The sequence below is a fragment of the Ylistrum balloti genome, unplaced genomic scaffold, assembly GCF_031769215.1.
Source record: "Ylistrum balloti isolate Yb309-2 unplaced genomic scaffold, AGI_CSIRO_Ybal_v1 Utg370572, whole genome shotgun sequence".
Classification (NCBI taxonomy): domain Eukaryota; kingdom Metazoa; phylum Mollusca; class Bivalvia; order Pectinida; family Pectinidae; genus Ylistrum; species Ylistrum balloti.
This window is the reverse complement of record NW_026782358.1, coordinates 568,024-581,644: the sequence shown is the minus strand read 5'-3', so window position 1 is coordinate 581,644 and position 13,621 is coordinate 568,024. Positions and strand designations below refer to the sequence as shown.

The window sequence follows — 13,621 nt, the reverse complement described above, 5'->3', positions numbered from 1 at the left end:
TCATAATTACTTCCTTTACTTTCAGCTCAAATAAAATACTATTCCGAGTAAATATTTCAACACAACCTTTATCACAACAGAACCTGTGTACAAACATTAAAAAGGTATATACCAAACTCTAGGCATGGTAAGTAACTGTTCTTAACTGGATATGTAAAGTCATCACTTTTATTGAACTGTTAGTGTAAAAACAGATAGCATTCCTGTGTTAAGAAAGAGGAATTATTAAAAGTCAAACAAAACAAATAGTATTTTACTGAGAAATAATATAGTAAAACAGCTGTTTTTTCTTTTCTTTTATTGATTGGCAAGGTTTATATACGCAAAAAAAAAAATAAAAAAATAAAAAAATGTTTGAACAATAACAATAAATGAACTTTTACAATAAATGTTGGCAACATAAGATATTATGACATTTGAGACCTAACCTTCACAGGATTGTTGAGACGTTAATTCCATCAATATTTATAAAATATTTGAGACAGCTGTCGCTGAATCTTACAGATATTTATTGAACATTCAACAACAGTAATACGACTGCAAAACAGCTACAAGAAGAAATAATATTTCTAAACAATCTATTCTGGAAAAAGAACACAATTTAATTTTTATAAAAATCCAAGTTAAAAATCAATAACTGCTATGTTTTTTCCTTTTTCAAAATATCAAAATATAGAGTTACCAGATAAATGATGATAATTTTACAATATCTAAGATAGAAGGGAAGTAACTCTTTGTTCTAGTGAAAACTAAAAAATAACAAGTTTTGTCCAATATCCAAATTGGTTTTTAAAATAGTTTGTTGAATAAAATAATCCTGTAAAAATTTTAGCTAAGAGTTCAAATAATTTTAAAACAAAGCACCAATATAATGTTCACATTATTTCAAAATATTTCCTATGCATTATAATGCTGAGCTTATCATTTGAGGCAAAAGTAAATTAGCTAAAGATTGTTAGATTTAAAAGAAAATTAATATATTCAATTTTTAAAAAACAAATTCAAAATTTTATTTATACACTTTGAAATAAAAAAGGTGTTGGCAGCTCATTATAAATCAATCAGAAAACAGATTTTTCTCTTAAAAGAATTTGCTTCATTTTGGCATTCTTAGTCTTGAACCATTGATTAATGTTATATCTCATCTTTCTAACTCAATCTGTGTCTAAAAAAGTTATCTACATCTAGAGTTGGCTAGTACATGTTATTTTGGATGTTTGTTTAACTTTTCCAAAACTAACTACTTTTATAAATTAATATCACTTCTTTTGAGTGAAGAGAAATACACAAGTTTATACAGAACAAGAAATCAACTAATCCAAGGGAGATAACTGGATCTAAATTCTTAAACTTGTATTTCTATTGAGTTAAAAAAAAATGGAAGACTTTTAAGAGTTAATGCAAGACACAAGGGATGATGAGATATAATTATTTAGCAGAAAAATTAAATCAGCTAGAATATGTTGTGTAAATAGCAATTTTGCATAGAATCATCTATACACCACAAGCATGTAATAAATTCTATCTTTAAATAGGTATTTCTGCTAAAGATTACAGTCAAGTAATTTTAATGCAACAATCATTTTTATAATCATCAGGCAATTATCACAAAGGCATTCTAACCATATCCACTATTCAAATAAAAAAAAAGAAACTGTTATCGATAAATGTGAAAAAATCTTTCTTCTATCACACGTATAAACTTATCTCGCATTTTTAATTTAAAATTTTCGTACCATAATATCAATTCTTTCCTTCTTTTTGCTTTATATTCTTGAGAAAATGTTGTCTCCCTTTGAAGTATCTCTTCTAGTTCTTTCCAATCTTTGATATATATAACTGGAGCATTTTCTTCTTTGAGCAAACGAAGTGGCACAGAGTTTGAGGCCGGAGATTCACCACAGTGACCGGAGGTCATCACATCCTCAATGACAGGGACAGATCCATAGGACATAGCCTCGTAGATCCTATAGCACTCAGTGTTGATCCCCACTGGATTCAAAGTAAGGTCACTTTGGGCAAGGGCCCGTAGGTATGTATCTCTTGTGTCCTCTGTCTCATTCGGCAGCCAGCTTTAAAATATAAAAAATGACGTAAAAACACAAGAATTTGTTATTGTTAACTACTATGAATAACAAGGGGCAAACTCGTAATATGTGACTTAAAGTACAGAGTTGACTCAATTACAGGGCATAAATATAGCATTTGGTGCCATTTCTACTGAAGCTGCCTGGTGTGGGAGGGATAATTACGATGCAATTGCTCATTTCTAATCAATAATATAATTACTTTGTAATTCAAATTTATAGCATCACATAAACACGCCTCACTTATTTCAGTTAAGATTTCAATTATAATTTGAAAATTTTCACTCTAAAACTAATGGATCTTGAGCCATTGAGAGTAAAGAAGTCACTTAACTATGAAAATAAAATTTGGGAGTCATTTTTTACATCAGAAATTGTTTATAATGCTATAACTGCACTAATTAAATGTCAAAGCATCACCTTGTAGCACCCAGCTAAAGACATCACATGTACATCATCATCATATGCTATATCTCTGTTGTCTTTTTAGCCTGAATTGATTGACACAGACAAAAAAGGTTCATAAAATACTTTCATAGGACTGTTTTAACATGTGGCAAATTCTGTTTTTTTTAAAAAAAAAAACTAAAAAGGATATCATGGATGATAAGCCCTTTTTTCAACAGTATGAAGTAACAAAGATTGAAATGTTTCTGTCTGAAATGTTATAGTGATCAACTCTCTTGACAGTTAAGTGGACTTACGTGTGTCTGGCCCGTATAAAACAAGAACTTCCAATAGAGCTGGAGGTAAGCGTCTGCAGTAGTGTCTCTCTGGTCGAGTTCTTGTAGATTGTCCCTAAAAAGTTACAGATGTATTTCCTGCTATTCATCACTGGGACATTGTTTCCTTTTACTTTAGGAAATTCCCGATACCTGGAGCAAGAATGTTTACAATGGATTACTTTCTCTGACAAACAAAATCAAAGATTTCCGCGACAGATCAATTTATAACCGGTATCACGTGTAAGCTGACATCATGCCTATCTTCTCTTTCTTTGATCAACACAATATTATTGGTGCGAAAATTCAGAATTTTAATGATATAACAATATTTGATTTCCTGTTCTATGGAGCAAATGTCTGAGGCAAATTTCTGTTTTTCATTGCTTCATAAAGCTCAATTATTGATCTGTAATGACAAAACCTGAATACAAACACAAACATGTACTTTTCATAACATGTTTTCATGATTTATCACGTATTTCTCTGCAAGAAAATTAATTTGATATGTTTTTGCACTTAACAAAATTAGCCTTAACAAAATATGCATCATATGTAATTTGATGGAATAAATTTGTGTAAAATATATCACAACAAATACTTACGTAGCTACTCCTAAAGGCCATTGATATAAATATTTGTTGTCAATTTCTGAACTGTCATAGGTGAGAAAAACCAACTTGACCAGACCGTTGTTTCTTTCCATATATGGTTTCAGCCAATCATTATCACATTGTTCATTACCCAACAACACCACTGCTGCATTCTCAAGTCTGGGGAGGGAACTGAGATGATCCAACCATTGTTTGGCTAATGCTATTTTTGATGGTTCTCGTCCGTTTAGCACCAATACAACATTTTGTGCATGTTTAGGAGCTTTTGATGGGATTACACCAGGACCAGTCCGAAATCTGTAACATAAAGTTAAACTTTATTGAACATTATGTACTAGTATTCTAAATTAACAAAACATGGAAATAAACATCAAACAAAACCAACAAAATTGACATTGCTTTCATTCTGGAGGAAAGTCCATGGTAAAGAATACACCATTATGAGTAGGTTTCAACGGTACCAGACACCTTTCACCTCTTCTATTATCTCTAGAGATCAATCTAAAAATCATCTCTCACCTCCTCTATTATCTCTGGAGATCAAACTAAAGTTCATCTCTCACCTCCTCTATTATCTCTGGAGATCAAACTAAAGTTCATCTCTCACCTCCTCTATTATCTCTAGAGATCAAACTAGACTTCATCTCTCACCTCCTCTATTATCTCTGGAGATCAAACTAGACTAGACTTCATCTCTCACCTCCTCTATTATCTCTGGAGATCAAACTAGACTTCATCTCTCACCTCCTCTATTATCTCTAGAGATCAAACTAAAGTTCATCTCTCACCTCCTCTTTTATCTCTGGAGATCAAACTAGAATTCATCTCTCACCTCCTCTATTATCTCTAGAAACCAAACTAAAGTTCATCTCTCACCTCCTCTATTATCTCTGGAGATCAAACTAAAGTTCATCTCTCACCTCCTCTATTATCTCTAGAGATCAAACTAGAATTCATCTCTCACCTCCTCTATTATCTCTAGAGATCAAACTAGACTTCATCTCTCACCTCCTCTATTATCTCTGGAGATCAAACTAGACTTCATCTCTCACCTCCTCTATTATCTCTGGAGATCAAACTAGACTTCATCTCTCACCTCCTCTATTATCTCTAGAGATCAAACTAAAGTTCATCTCTCACCTCCTCTTTTATCTCTGGAGATCAAACTAGAATTCATCTCTCACCTCCTCTATTATCTCTAGAAACCAAACTAAAGTTCATCTCTCACCTCCTCTATTATCTCTGGAGATCAAACTAAAGTTCATCTCTCACCTCCTCTATTATCTCTAGAGATCAAACTAGAATTCATCTCTCACCTCTTCTATTATCTCTGAAGATCAAACTAGAATTCATCTCTCACCTCCTCTATTATCTCTAGAGATCAAACTAAAGTTCATCTCTCACCTCCTCTATTATCTCTAGAGATCAAACTAAAAATCATCTCTCACCTCTTCTATTATCTCTAGAGATCAAACTAGAATTCATCTCTCACCTCCTCTATTATCTCTGGAGATCAAACTAGAATTCATCTCTCACCTCCTCTATTATCTCTGGAGATCAAACTAAAGTTCATCTCTCACCTCCTCTATTATCTCTGGAGATCAAACTAAAGTTCATCTCTCACCTCCTCTATTATCTCTAGAGATCAAACTAGAATTCATCTCTCACCTCCTCTATTATCTCTGGAGATCAAACTAAAGTTCATCTCTCACCTTCTCTATTATCTCTGGAGATCAAACTAGAATTCATCTCTCACCTCCTCTATTATCTCTGGAGATCAAACTAAAGTTCATCTCTCACCTTCTCTATTATCTCTAGAGATCAAACTAGAATTCATCTCTCACCTCCTCTATTATCTCTGGAGATCAAACTAGAATTCATCTCTCACCTCCTCTATTATCTCTGGAGATCAAACTAGAATTCATCTCTCACCTTCTCTATTATCTCTGAAGATCAAACTAGAATTCATCTCTCACCTCCTCTATTATCTCTGGAGATCAAACTAGACTTCATCTCTCACCTCCTCTATCATCTCTGGAGATCAAACTAGACTTCATCTCTCACCTCCTCTATTATCTCTGGAGATCAAACTAGAATTCATCTCTCACCTCCTCTATTATCTCTAGAGATCAAACTAAAATTCATCTCTCACCTCCTCTATTATCTCTAGAGATCAAACTAAAGTTCATCTCTCACCTTCTCTATTATCTCTGGAGATCAAACTAGAATTCATCTCTCACCTCCTCTATTATCTCTGGAGATCAAACTAAAGTTCATCTCTCACCTCCTCTATTATCTCTGGAGATCAAACTAGAATTCATCTCTCACCTCCTCTATCAAACTATCTCTCTCACCTTCTCTATTATCTCTGAAGATCAAACTAGAATTCATCTCTCACCTCCTCTATTATCTCTGGAGATCAAACTAGACTTCATCTCTCACCTCCTCTATCATCTCTGGAGATCAAACTAGAATTCATCTCTCACCTCCTCTATTATCTCTGGAGATCAAACTAAAGTTCATCTCTCACCTCCTCTATTATCTCTGGAGATCAAACTAAAGTTCATCTCTCACCTCCTCTATTATCTCTGGAGATCAAACTAAAGTTCATCTCTCACCTCCTCTATTATCTCTGGAGATCAAACTAAAGTTCATCTCTCACCTCCTCTATTATCTCTGGAGATCAAACTAAAGTTCATCTCTCACCTCCTCTATTATCTCTAGAGATCAAACTAGACTTCATCTCTCACCTCCTCTATTATCTCTGGAGATCAAACTAGACTTCATCTCTCACCTCCTCTATTATCTCTGGAGATCAAACTAAAGTTCATCTCTCACCTCCTCTATTATCTCTGGAGATCAAACTAAAGTTCATCTCTCACCTCCTCTATTATCTCTGGAGATCAAACTAAAGTTCATCTCTCACCTCCTCTATTATCTCTGGAGATCAAACTAGAATTCATCTCTCACCTCCTCTATTATCTCTAGAGATCAAACTAAAGTTCATCTCTCACCTCCTCTATTATCTCTGGAGATCAAACTAGACTTCATCTCTCACCTCCTCTATTATCTCTGGAGATCAAACTAGACTTCATCTCTCACCTCCTCTATTATCTCTGGAGATCAAACTAGACTTCATCTCTCACCTCCTCTATTATCTCTGGAGATCAAACTAAAGTTCATCTCTCACCTCCTCTATTATCTCTGGAGATCAAACTAAAGTTCATCTCTCACCTCCTCTATTATCTCTGGAGATCAAACTAGACTTCATCTCTCACCTCCTCTATTATCTCTGGAGATCAAACTAGAATTCATCTCTCACCTCCTCTATTATCTCTGGAGATCAAACTAAAGTTCATCTCTCACCTCCTCTATTATCTCTGGAGATTAAACTAAAGTTCATCTCTCACCTCCTCTATTATCTCTCAAACTCTCTCTCACCTCTCTATTATCTCTGAGATCAAACTAGAATTCATCTCTCACCTCCTCTATTATCTCTGGAGATCAAACTAGAATTCATCTCTCACCTCTCTCATTCTATCTCTGGAGATCAAACTAAAGTTCATCTCTCACCTCCTCTATTATCTCTGGAGATCAAACTAGAATTCATCTCTCACCTCCTCTATTATCTCTGGAGATCAAACTAAAGTTCATCTCTCACCTCCTCTATTATCTCTGGAGATCAAACTAGATTATCTCTGGATCTCTCTCTCACCTCCTCTATTATCTCTGGAGATCAAACTAGAATTCATCTCTCACCTCCTCTATTATCTCTGGAGATCAAACTAGAATTCATCTCTCACCTCCTCTATTATCTCTAGAGATCAAACTAAAGTTCATCTCTCACCTCCTCTATTATCTCTGGAGATCAAACTAAAGTTCATCTCTCACCTCCTCTATTATCTCTGGAGATCAAACTAAAGTTCATCTCTCACCTCCTCTATTATCTCTTGAGATCAAACTATAGTTCATCTCTCACCTCCTCTATTATCTCTGGAGATCAAACTAAAGTTCATCTCTCACCTCCTCTATTATCTCTGGAGATCAAACTAAAGTTCATCTCTCACCTCCTCTATTATCTCTGGAGATCAAACTAAAGTTCATCTCTCACCTCCTCTATTATCTCTGGAGATCAAACTAAAGTTCATCTCTCACCTCCTCTATTATCTCTGGAGATCAAACTAAAGTTCATCTCTCACCTCCTCTATTATCTCTGGAGATCAAACTAAAGTTCATCTCTCACCTCCTCTATTATCTCTGGAGATCAAACTAAACTTCATCTCTCACCTCCTCTATTATCTCTGGAGATCAAACTAAACTTCATCTCTCACCTCCTCTATTATCTCTGGAGATCAAACTAGAATTCATCTCTCACCTCCTCTATTATCTCTAGAAACCAAACTAAAGTTCATCTCTCACCTCCTCTATTATCTCTGGAGATCAAACTAGACTTCATCTCTCACCTCCTCTATTATCTCTGGAGATCAAACTAGACTTCATCTCTCACCTCCTCTATTATCTCTGGAGATCAAACTAAAGTTCATCTCTCACCTCCTCTATTATCTCTGGAGATCAAACTAAAGTTCATCTCTCACCTCCTCTATTATCTCTGGAGATCAAACTAGAGTTCATCTCTCACCTCCTCTATTATCTCTGGAGATCAAACAAGACTTCATCTCTCACCTCCTCTATTATCTCTGGAGATCAAACTAAAGTTCATCTCTCACCTCCTCTATTATCTCATCTCTCACCTCCTCTATTATCTCTGGAGATCAAACTACAGTTCATCTCTCACCTCCTCTATTATCTCTGGAGATCAAACTAAAGTTCATCTCTCACCTCCTCTATTATCTCTGGAGATCAAACTAGAATTCATCTCTCACCTCCTCTATTATCTCTAGGAGATCAAACTAAAGTTCATCTCTCTCACCTCCATCTCTCACCTCCTCTATTATCTCTGGAGATCAAACTAATTATCTTCATCTCTCACCTCCTCTATTATCTCTGGAGATCAAACTAGACTTCATCTCTCACCTCCTCTATTATCTCTGGAGATCAAACTGAAGTTCATCTCTCACCTCCTCTATTATCTCTGGAGATCAAACTAAAGTTCATCTCTCACCTCCTCTATTATCTCTGGAGATCAAACTAAAGTTCATCTCTCACCTCCTCTATTATCTCTGGAGATCAAACTAAAGTTCATCTCTCACCTCTCTCACCTTATCTCTGGAGATCAAACTAGAATTCATCTCTCACCTCCTCTATTATCTCTGGAGATCAAACTAGAGTTCATCTCTCATCAAACTAAAGACTTCATCTCTCACCTTTTATCTCTGGAGATCAAACTAGACTTCATCTCTCACCTCCTCTATTATCTCTGGAGATCAAACTAAAGTTCATCTCTCACCTCCTCTATTATATCTAGAGATCAAACTAAAGTTCATCTCTCACCTCCTCTATTATCTCTAGAGATCTCCTCTCTCACCTCCTCTATTATCTCTGGAGATCAAACTAGAATTCATCTCTCACCTCCTCTATTATCTCTAGAGATCAAACTAAAGTTCATCTCTCACCTCCTCTATTATCTCTGGAGATCAAACTAGAATTCATCTCTCACCTCCTCTATTATCTCTGGAGATCAAACTAGACATCTCTCTCCTCCTCTATTATCTCTCGAGATCAAACTACACTTCATCTCTCACCTCCTCTATTATCTCTGGAGATCAAACTAGACTTCATCTCTCACCTCCTCTATTATCTCTGGAGATCAAACTAAAGTTCATCTCTCACCTCCTCTATTATCTCTGGAGATCAAACTAGAATTCATCTCTCACCTCCTCTATTCCTCTATTATCTCTGGAGATCAAACTAGAAAACATCTCTCACCTCCTCAAACATCTCTGGAGATCAAACTAGAGTTCATCTCTCACCTCCTCTATTATCTCTGGAGATCAGATCAAACTAAAGTTCATCTCTCACCTCCTCTATTATCTCTGGAGATCAAACTAGACTTCATCTCTCACCTCCTCTATTATCTCTGGAGATCAAACTAAAGTTCATCTCTCACCTCCTCTATTATCTCTGGAGATCAAACTAGACTTCATCTCTCACCTCCTCTATTATCTCTGGAGATCAAACTAAAGTTCATCTCTCACCTCCTCTATTATCTCTGGAGATCAAACTAAAGTTCATCTCTCACCTCCTCTATTATCTCTAGAGATCAAACTAGAATTCATCTCTCACCTCCTCTATTATCTCTGGAGATCAAACTAAATCTCTCACCTCCTCTATTATCTCTGGAGATCAAACTCTGGAGATCAAACTAAATTCATCTCTCACCTCCTCTATTATCTCTGGAGATCAAACTAAAGTTCATCTCTCACCTCCTCTATTATCTCTGGAGATCAAACTAAATTTCATCTCTCACCTCCTCTATTATCTCTGGAGATCAAACTAAAGTTCATCTCTCACCTCCTCTATTATCTCTGGAGATCAAACTAGAATTCATCTCTCACCTCCTCTATTATCTCTAGAGATCAAACTAGAAATCATCTCTCACCTCCTCTATTATCTCTGGAAATCAAACTAAAATATCTTAAGATAATTAGTGTTTGAACAGTTACATAACAGGTGCACTTCACTTATCAAACCTCTGGGAGTATATTGAAAATTGCTTGTAGAAAAGTGCATCATGTTTGCAGGAAAGGAAGAGCTAAGTATAATGTTTGTGTACCTTGAGTTCAATAACTCTCCGGATTTTTAAGAAAAGTCTCATTTGTTGACAATGATTTTTCATACCTGTGTGACCTATTGTTACATTTTAGTGCATGCGTCCTCCATAAAAGTGACAGACATTACAGAGCCTTGTGTCTGAAGAAAATGAACTTAACGTAAAAAATGCCAACAAACGGAGAAATGAACACCAGTATTACTGACTCAAAAACGACAATGCTGTATCAAAATGTTGCACATGAATATATTCAGAATTCAGAAACAGTCGGCATTAATGTTCAGAGCCAGAAATAGCTGCCTTAAGTCTTAGAATGGACTAAATGTCATACATTTAACAGTTCAAGACATATTCAGAAATAGCTGCATTAAGAGTTAGAATGAACTAAATGTCATACATTTAACGGTCCAAGATGTATCATTCAGAAATAGCTGCATTAAGTCTTAGAATGGACTAAATGTCATACATTTAACGGTCCAAGACGTATCATTCAGAAATAGCTGCATTAAGTCTTAGAATGGACTAAATGTCATACATTTAACGGTCCAAGATGTATCATTCAGAAATAGCTGCATTAAGTCTTAGAATGGACTAAATGTCATACATTTAACAGTCCAAGACATATCATTCAGAAATAGCTGCGTAAATATTCATGGAGTCTAAGACTGAAGGGGAGACTTTCAATAAAGCTGACATCCCTACAGACCATGCCAGTAGCAACTGCAGAGTCTGAATTAGTGCACCATGCATTGTCAACTTAACCACCAGTTTAAGAAAACAATTGGGTCATGATTAAAAAAGTATGAGTTTGTTAAATTGAAAACACTTTGAGTCACATCTTAACGATCCGCTTTGTATCTGTTTTTAAGGTTTTTAGGTAAGGCAAATAATGATTTACAAAACTGAAGTTACGTTTCAACAGACTAAAAAGCTTTAGACAACCTCCATGCCTAGAAATATTCTTGTTGGTAAAATGTGTCACCGACTTCTACTGATGAAGTAAGTATTGTAATAGTTAAAGGATACAAAAATCAAACTACTTATATTGAATTTTTTTTAGGTTATTTCTTTGAAAAGTTTCGATGTTGTCTTTCAAGTTGAAATTCCAACCAACTACCATTTTGTTCGCTTTAAAGCAATTAATATCTGTAAAAATTTACTTTACTGATGAGCAGGTAATGGCCTTCACTTTATAAACTTAATTATACCCTGAAAAACGTAGCCGTAAACTTCACAGGATCAATACTAGAGTGTTATTCATCAGGAACTGTAATTATATATGTTAGAAAAGACAAGCATTGCATCTACATTATCGACCTACAAAGTTCTGTGATAAATAAATGCTGTTGTCGAAAGTGGAAACTTTCTGTAGCAGTTACTGAGGAGCCGTACATATGTCTACTACGAAAAATTCATTCTTGCTGAAACGCTTTTCTGAATCATTTATTAACATTCCTTACTGTCTTTATCTTACAGAGAGTCTGATGGGTTAAACTCAAAACACTGTAGGGGTGTGGGGTTATCACAGGACAATGAAATAGCCTTTGTGACATTTCAACTGAAATAATTATAAGTGGGCTTATTACAAGGCAAGGGGTTACTGCTAGGTAATGGTTACTTTTCTTTCTTTTTTAAATTACAGTATAGTTAATTAATTTTGTGAGATGCGGATTTCATTTTGCACTTCTCTATCTATCTGTATCGATGTAAAGAGGAATGAGATTTTGATTCACAGTAAAGATGTTTTCTGGCTGTAAAATTTCGTGTTACCTTTCCTAACCCTGACTATAACGAAATTAAATTCCATGTGAACATAACCAACTATTCAGTATTCATTTCCATGTCATATATGTCCAACAAGTTACCGCAAAATACGAAATACGAAAAATCTGCGAAGATCATTGAAGTGAATGTAATCCGGACTAACTGATACAAGGTCAAAAGTATAAAAAACTTTTAGATAAACAGAACACCCAGCATCATAGTATAGATAAAGTAGTCCAGTAGTGTGATCACAAAACTTATAGATAAAGTAGTCCAGTAGTGTGATCACAAAACTTATAGATAAAGTAGTCCAGTAGTGTGATCACAAAACTTATAGATAAAGTAGTCCAGTACTGTGATCACAAAACTTATAGATAAAGTAGTCCAGTAGTGTGATCACAAAACTTATAGATAAAGTAGTCCAGTACTGTGATCACAAAACTTATAGATAAAGTAGTCCAGTAGTGTGATCACAAAACTTATAGATAAAGTAGTCCAGTAGTGTGATCACAAAACTTATAGATAAAGTAGTCCAGTACTGTGATCACAAAACTTATAGATAAAGTAGTCCAGTACTGTGATCACAAAACTTATAGATAAAGTAGTCCAGTAGTGTGATCACAAAACTTATAGATAAAGTAGTCCAGTACTGTGATCACAAAACTTATAGATAAAGTAGTCCAGTAGTGTGATCACAAAACTTATAGATAAAGTAGTCCAGTAGTGTGATCACAAAACTTATAGATAAAGTAGTCCAGTAGTGTGATCACAAAACTTATAGATAAAGTAGTCCAGTACTGTGATCACAAAACTTATAGATAAAGTATTCCAGTAGTGTGATCACAAAACTTATAGATAAAGTAGTCCAGTAGTGTGATCACAAAACTTATAGATAAAGTAGTCCAGTACTGTGATCACAAAACTTATAGATAAAGTAGTCCAGTACTGTGATCACAAAACTTTAAAGGCTAATGACGTTATTCTAGTTAAAAGTTCACAGGTGTAACAATCATAAAACGACTTGTTACATACTGTATTTTGCTTATCTTAACAACTTTATTTAAAACAAGAATAGAGCTTAAATGAATCAAAACTTTACGATCTGGTTTTAAATAGGATATCTAATTTTTGAGAATATTGTTCCTGATGTTGATTCTGATTGTCAGAAAATAACCGTAACAACAACCAGTTTAGACCTGTCACTATAAAGACTGGAGAAGTAAAGAAACAGAAATGTTAGTGTGAATTATCCTGACATTCTATTGACTTTTATGTATTGGCTTGGAGTTCATTGACTCCCACAAAAAGGGATGATTGGGTGGCAATTGTAATGCATTAGCCTTTTACTTATCACTGAGGCTCAATTCCCTGTATGGGCCTAAAAATGTATGGGTCATCTGCCTCACCACGTAGGTTTTCTCTGGGTACCACAGTTTTCCCAACAGCAAGCCCAAACACACGTTTACATCTGCACTGACAAGAGAGGTTAGTATACATTGAAATAACATGTTTTGCAATCATTGTAAAATAGATATGTTTATATCTATTTAAAATCAAACCCCAGATTCCTTACATCAATGTAGAGTAAGGGAACATATTTTTTGTACATGAACTTTGTATAGCATCAGTACTTTTGGACCAGACATAATGACTTTAAGGTAATGCATCAACTCATGCACACAAAACAACTTAATACAATTGTCT

General features: G+C 34.9%; 1 protein-coding gene across 1 annotated transcript in view; it reads right to left on the bottom strand.

Moving 5' to 3' along the window:
- Nucleotides 1-1,657: 1,657 nt before the first annotated feature.
- Nucleotides 1,658-13,621, bottom strand: part of LOC132556494 (ribitol-5-phosphate xylosyltransferase 1-like) — a 117,015-nt gene continuing 105,051 nt past the window's right edge. Inside the window, exons 4-6 of the mRNA XM_060220903.1 lie at nt 3,415-3,720; nt 2,792-2,962; nt 1,658-2,072 (exon numbers count right to left, since the gene is read on the bottom strand). Of these exons, the coding sequence (XP_060076886.1) occupies nt 1,658-2,072; nt 2,792-2,962; nt 3,415-3,720 (892 nt within the window). The remainder of the gene's footprint in view (nt 2,073-2,791; nt 2,963-3,414; nt 3,721-13,621) is intronic.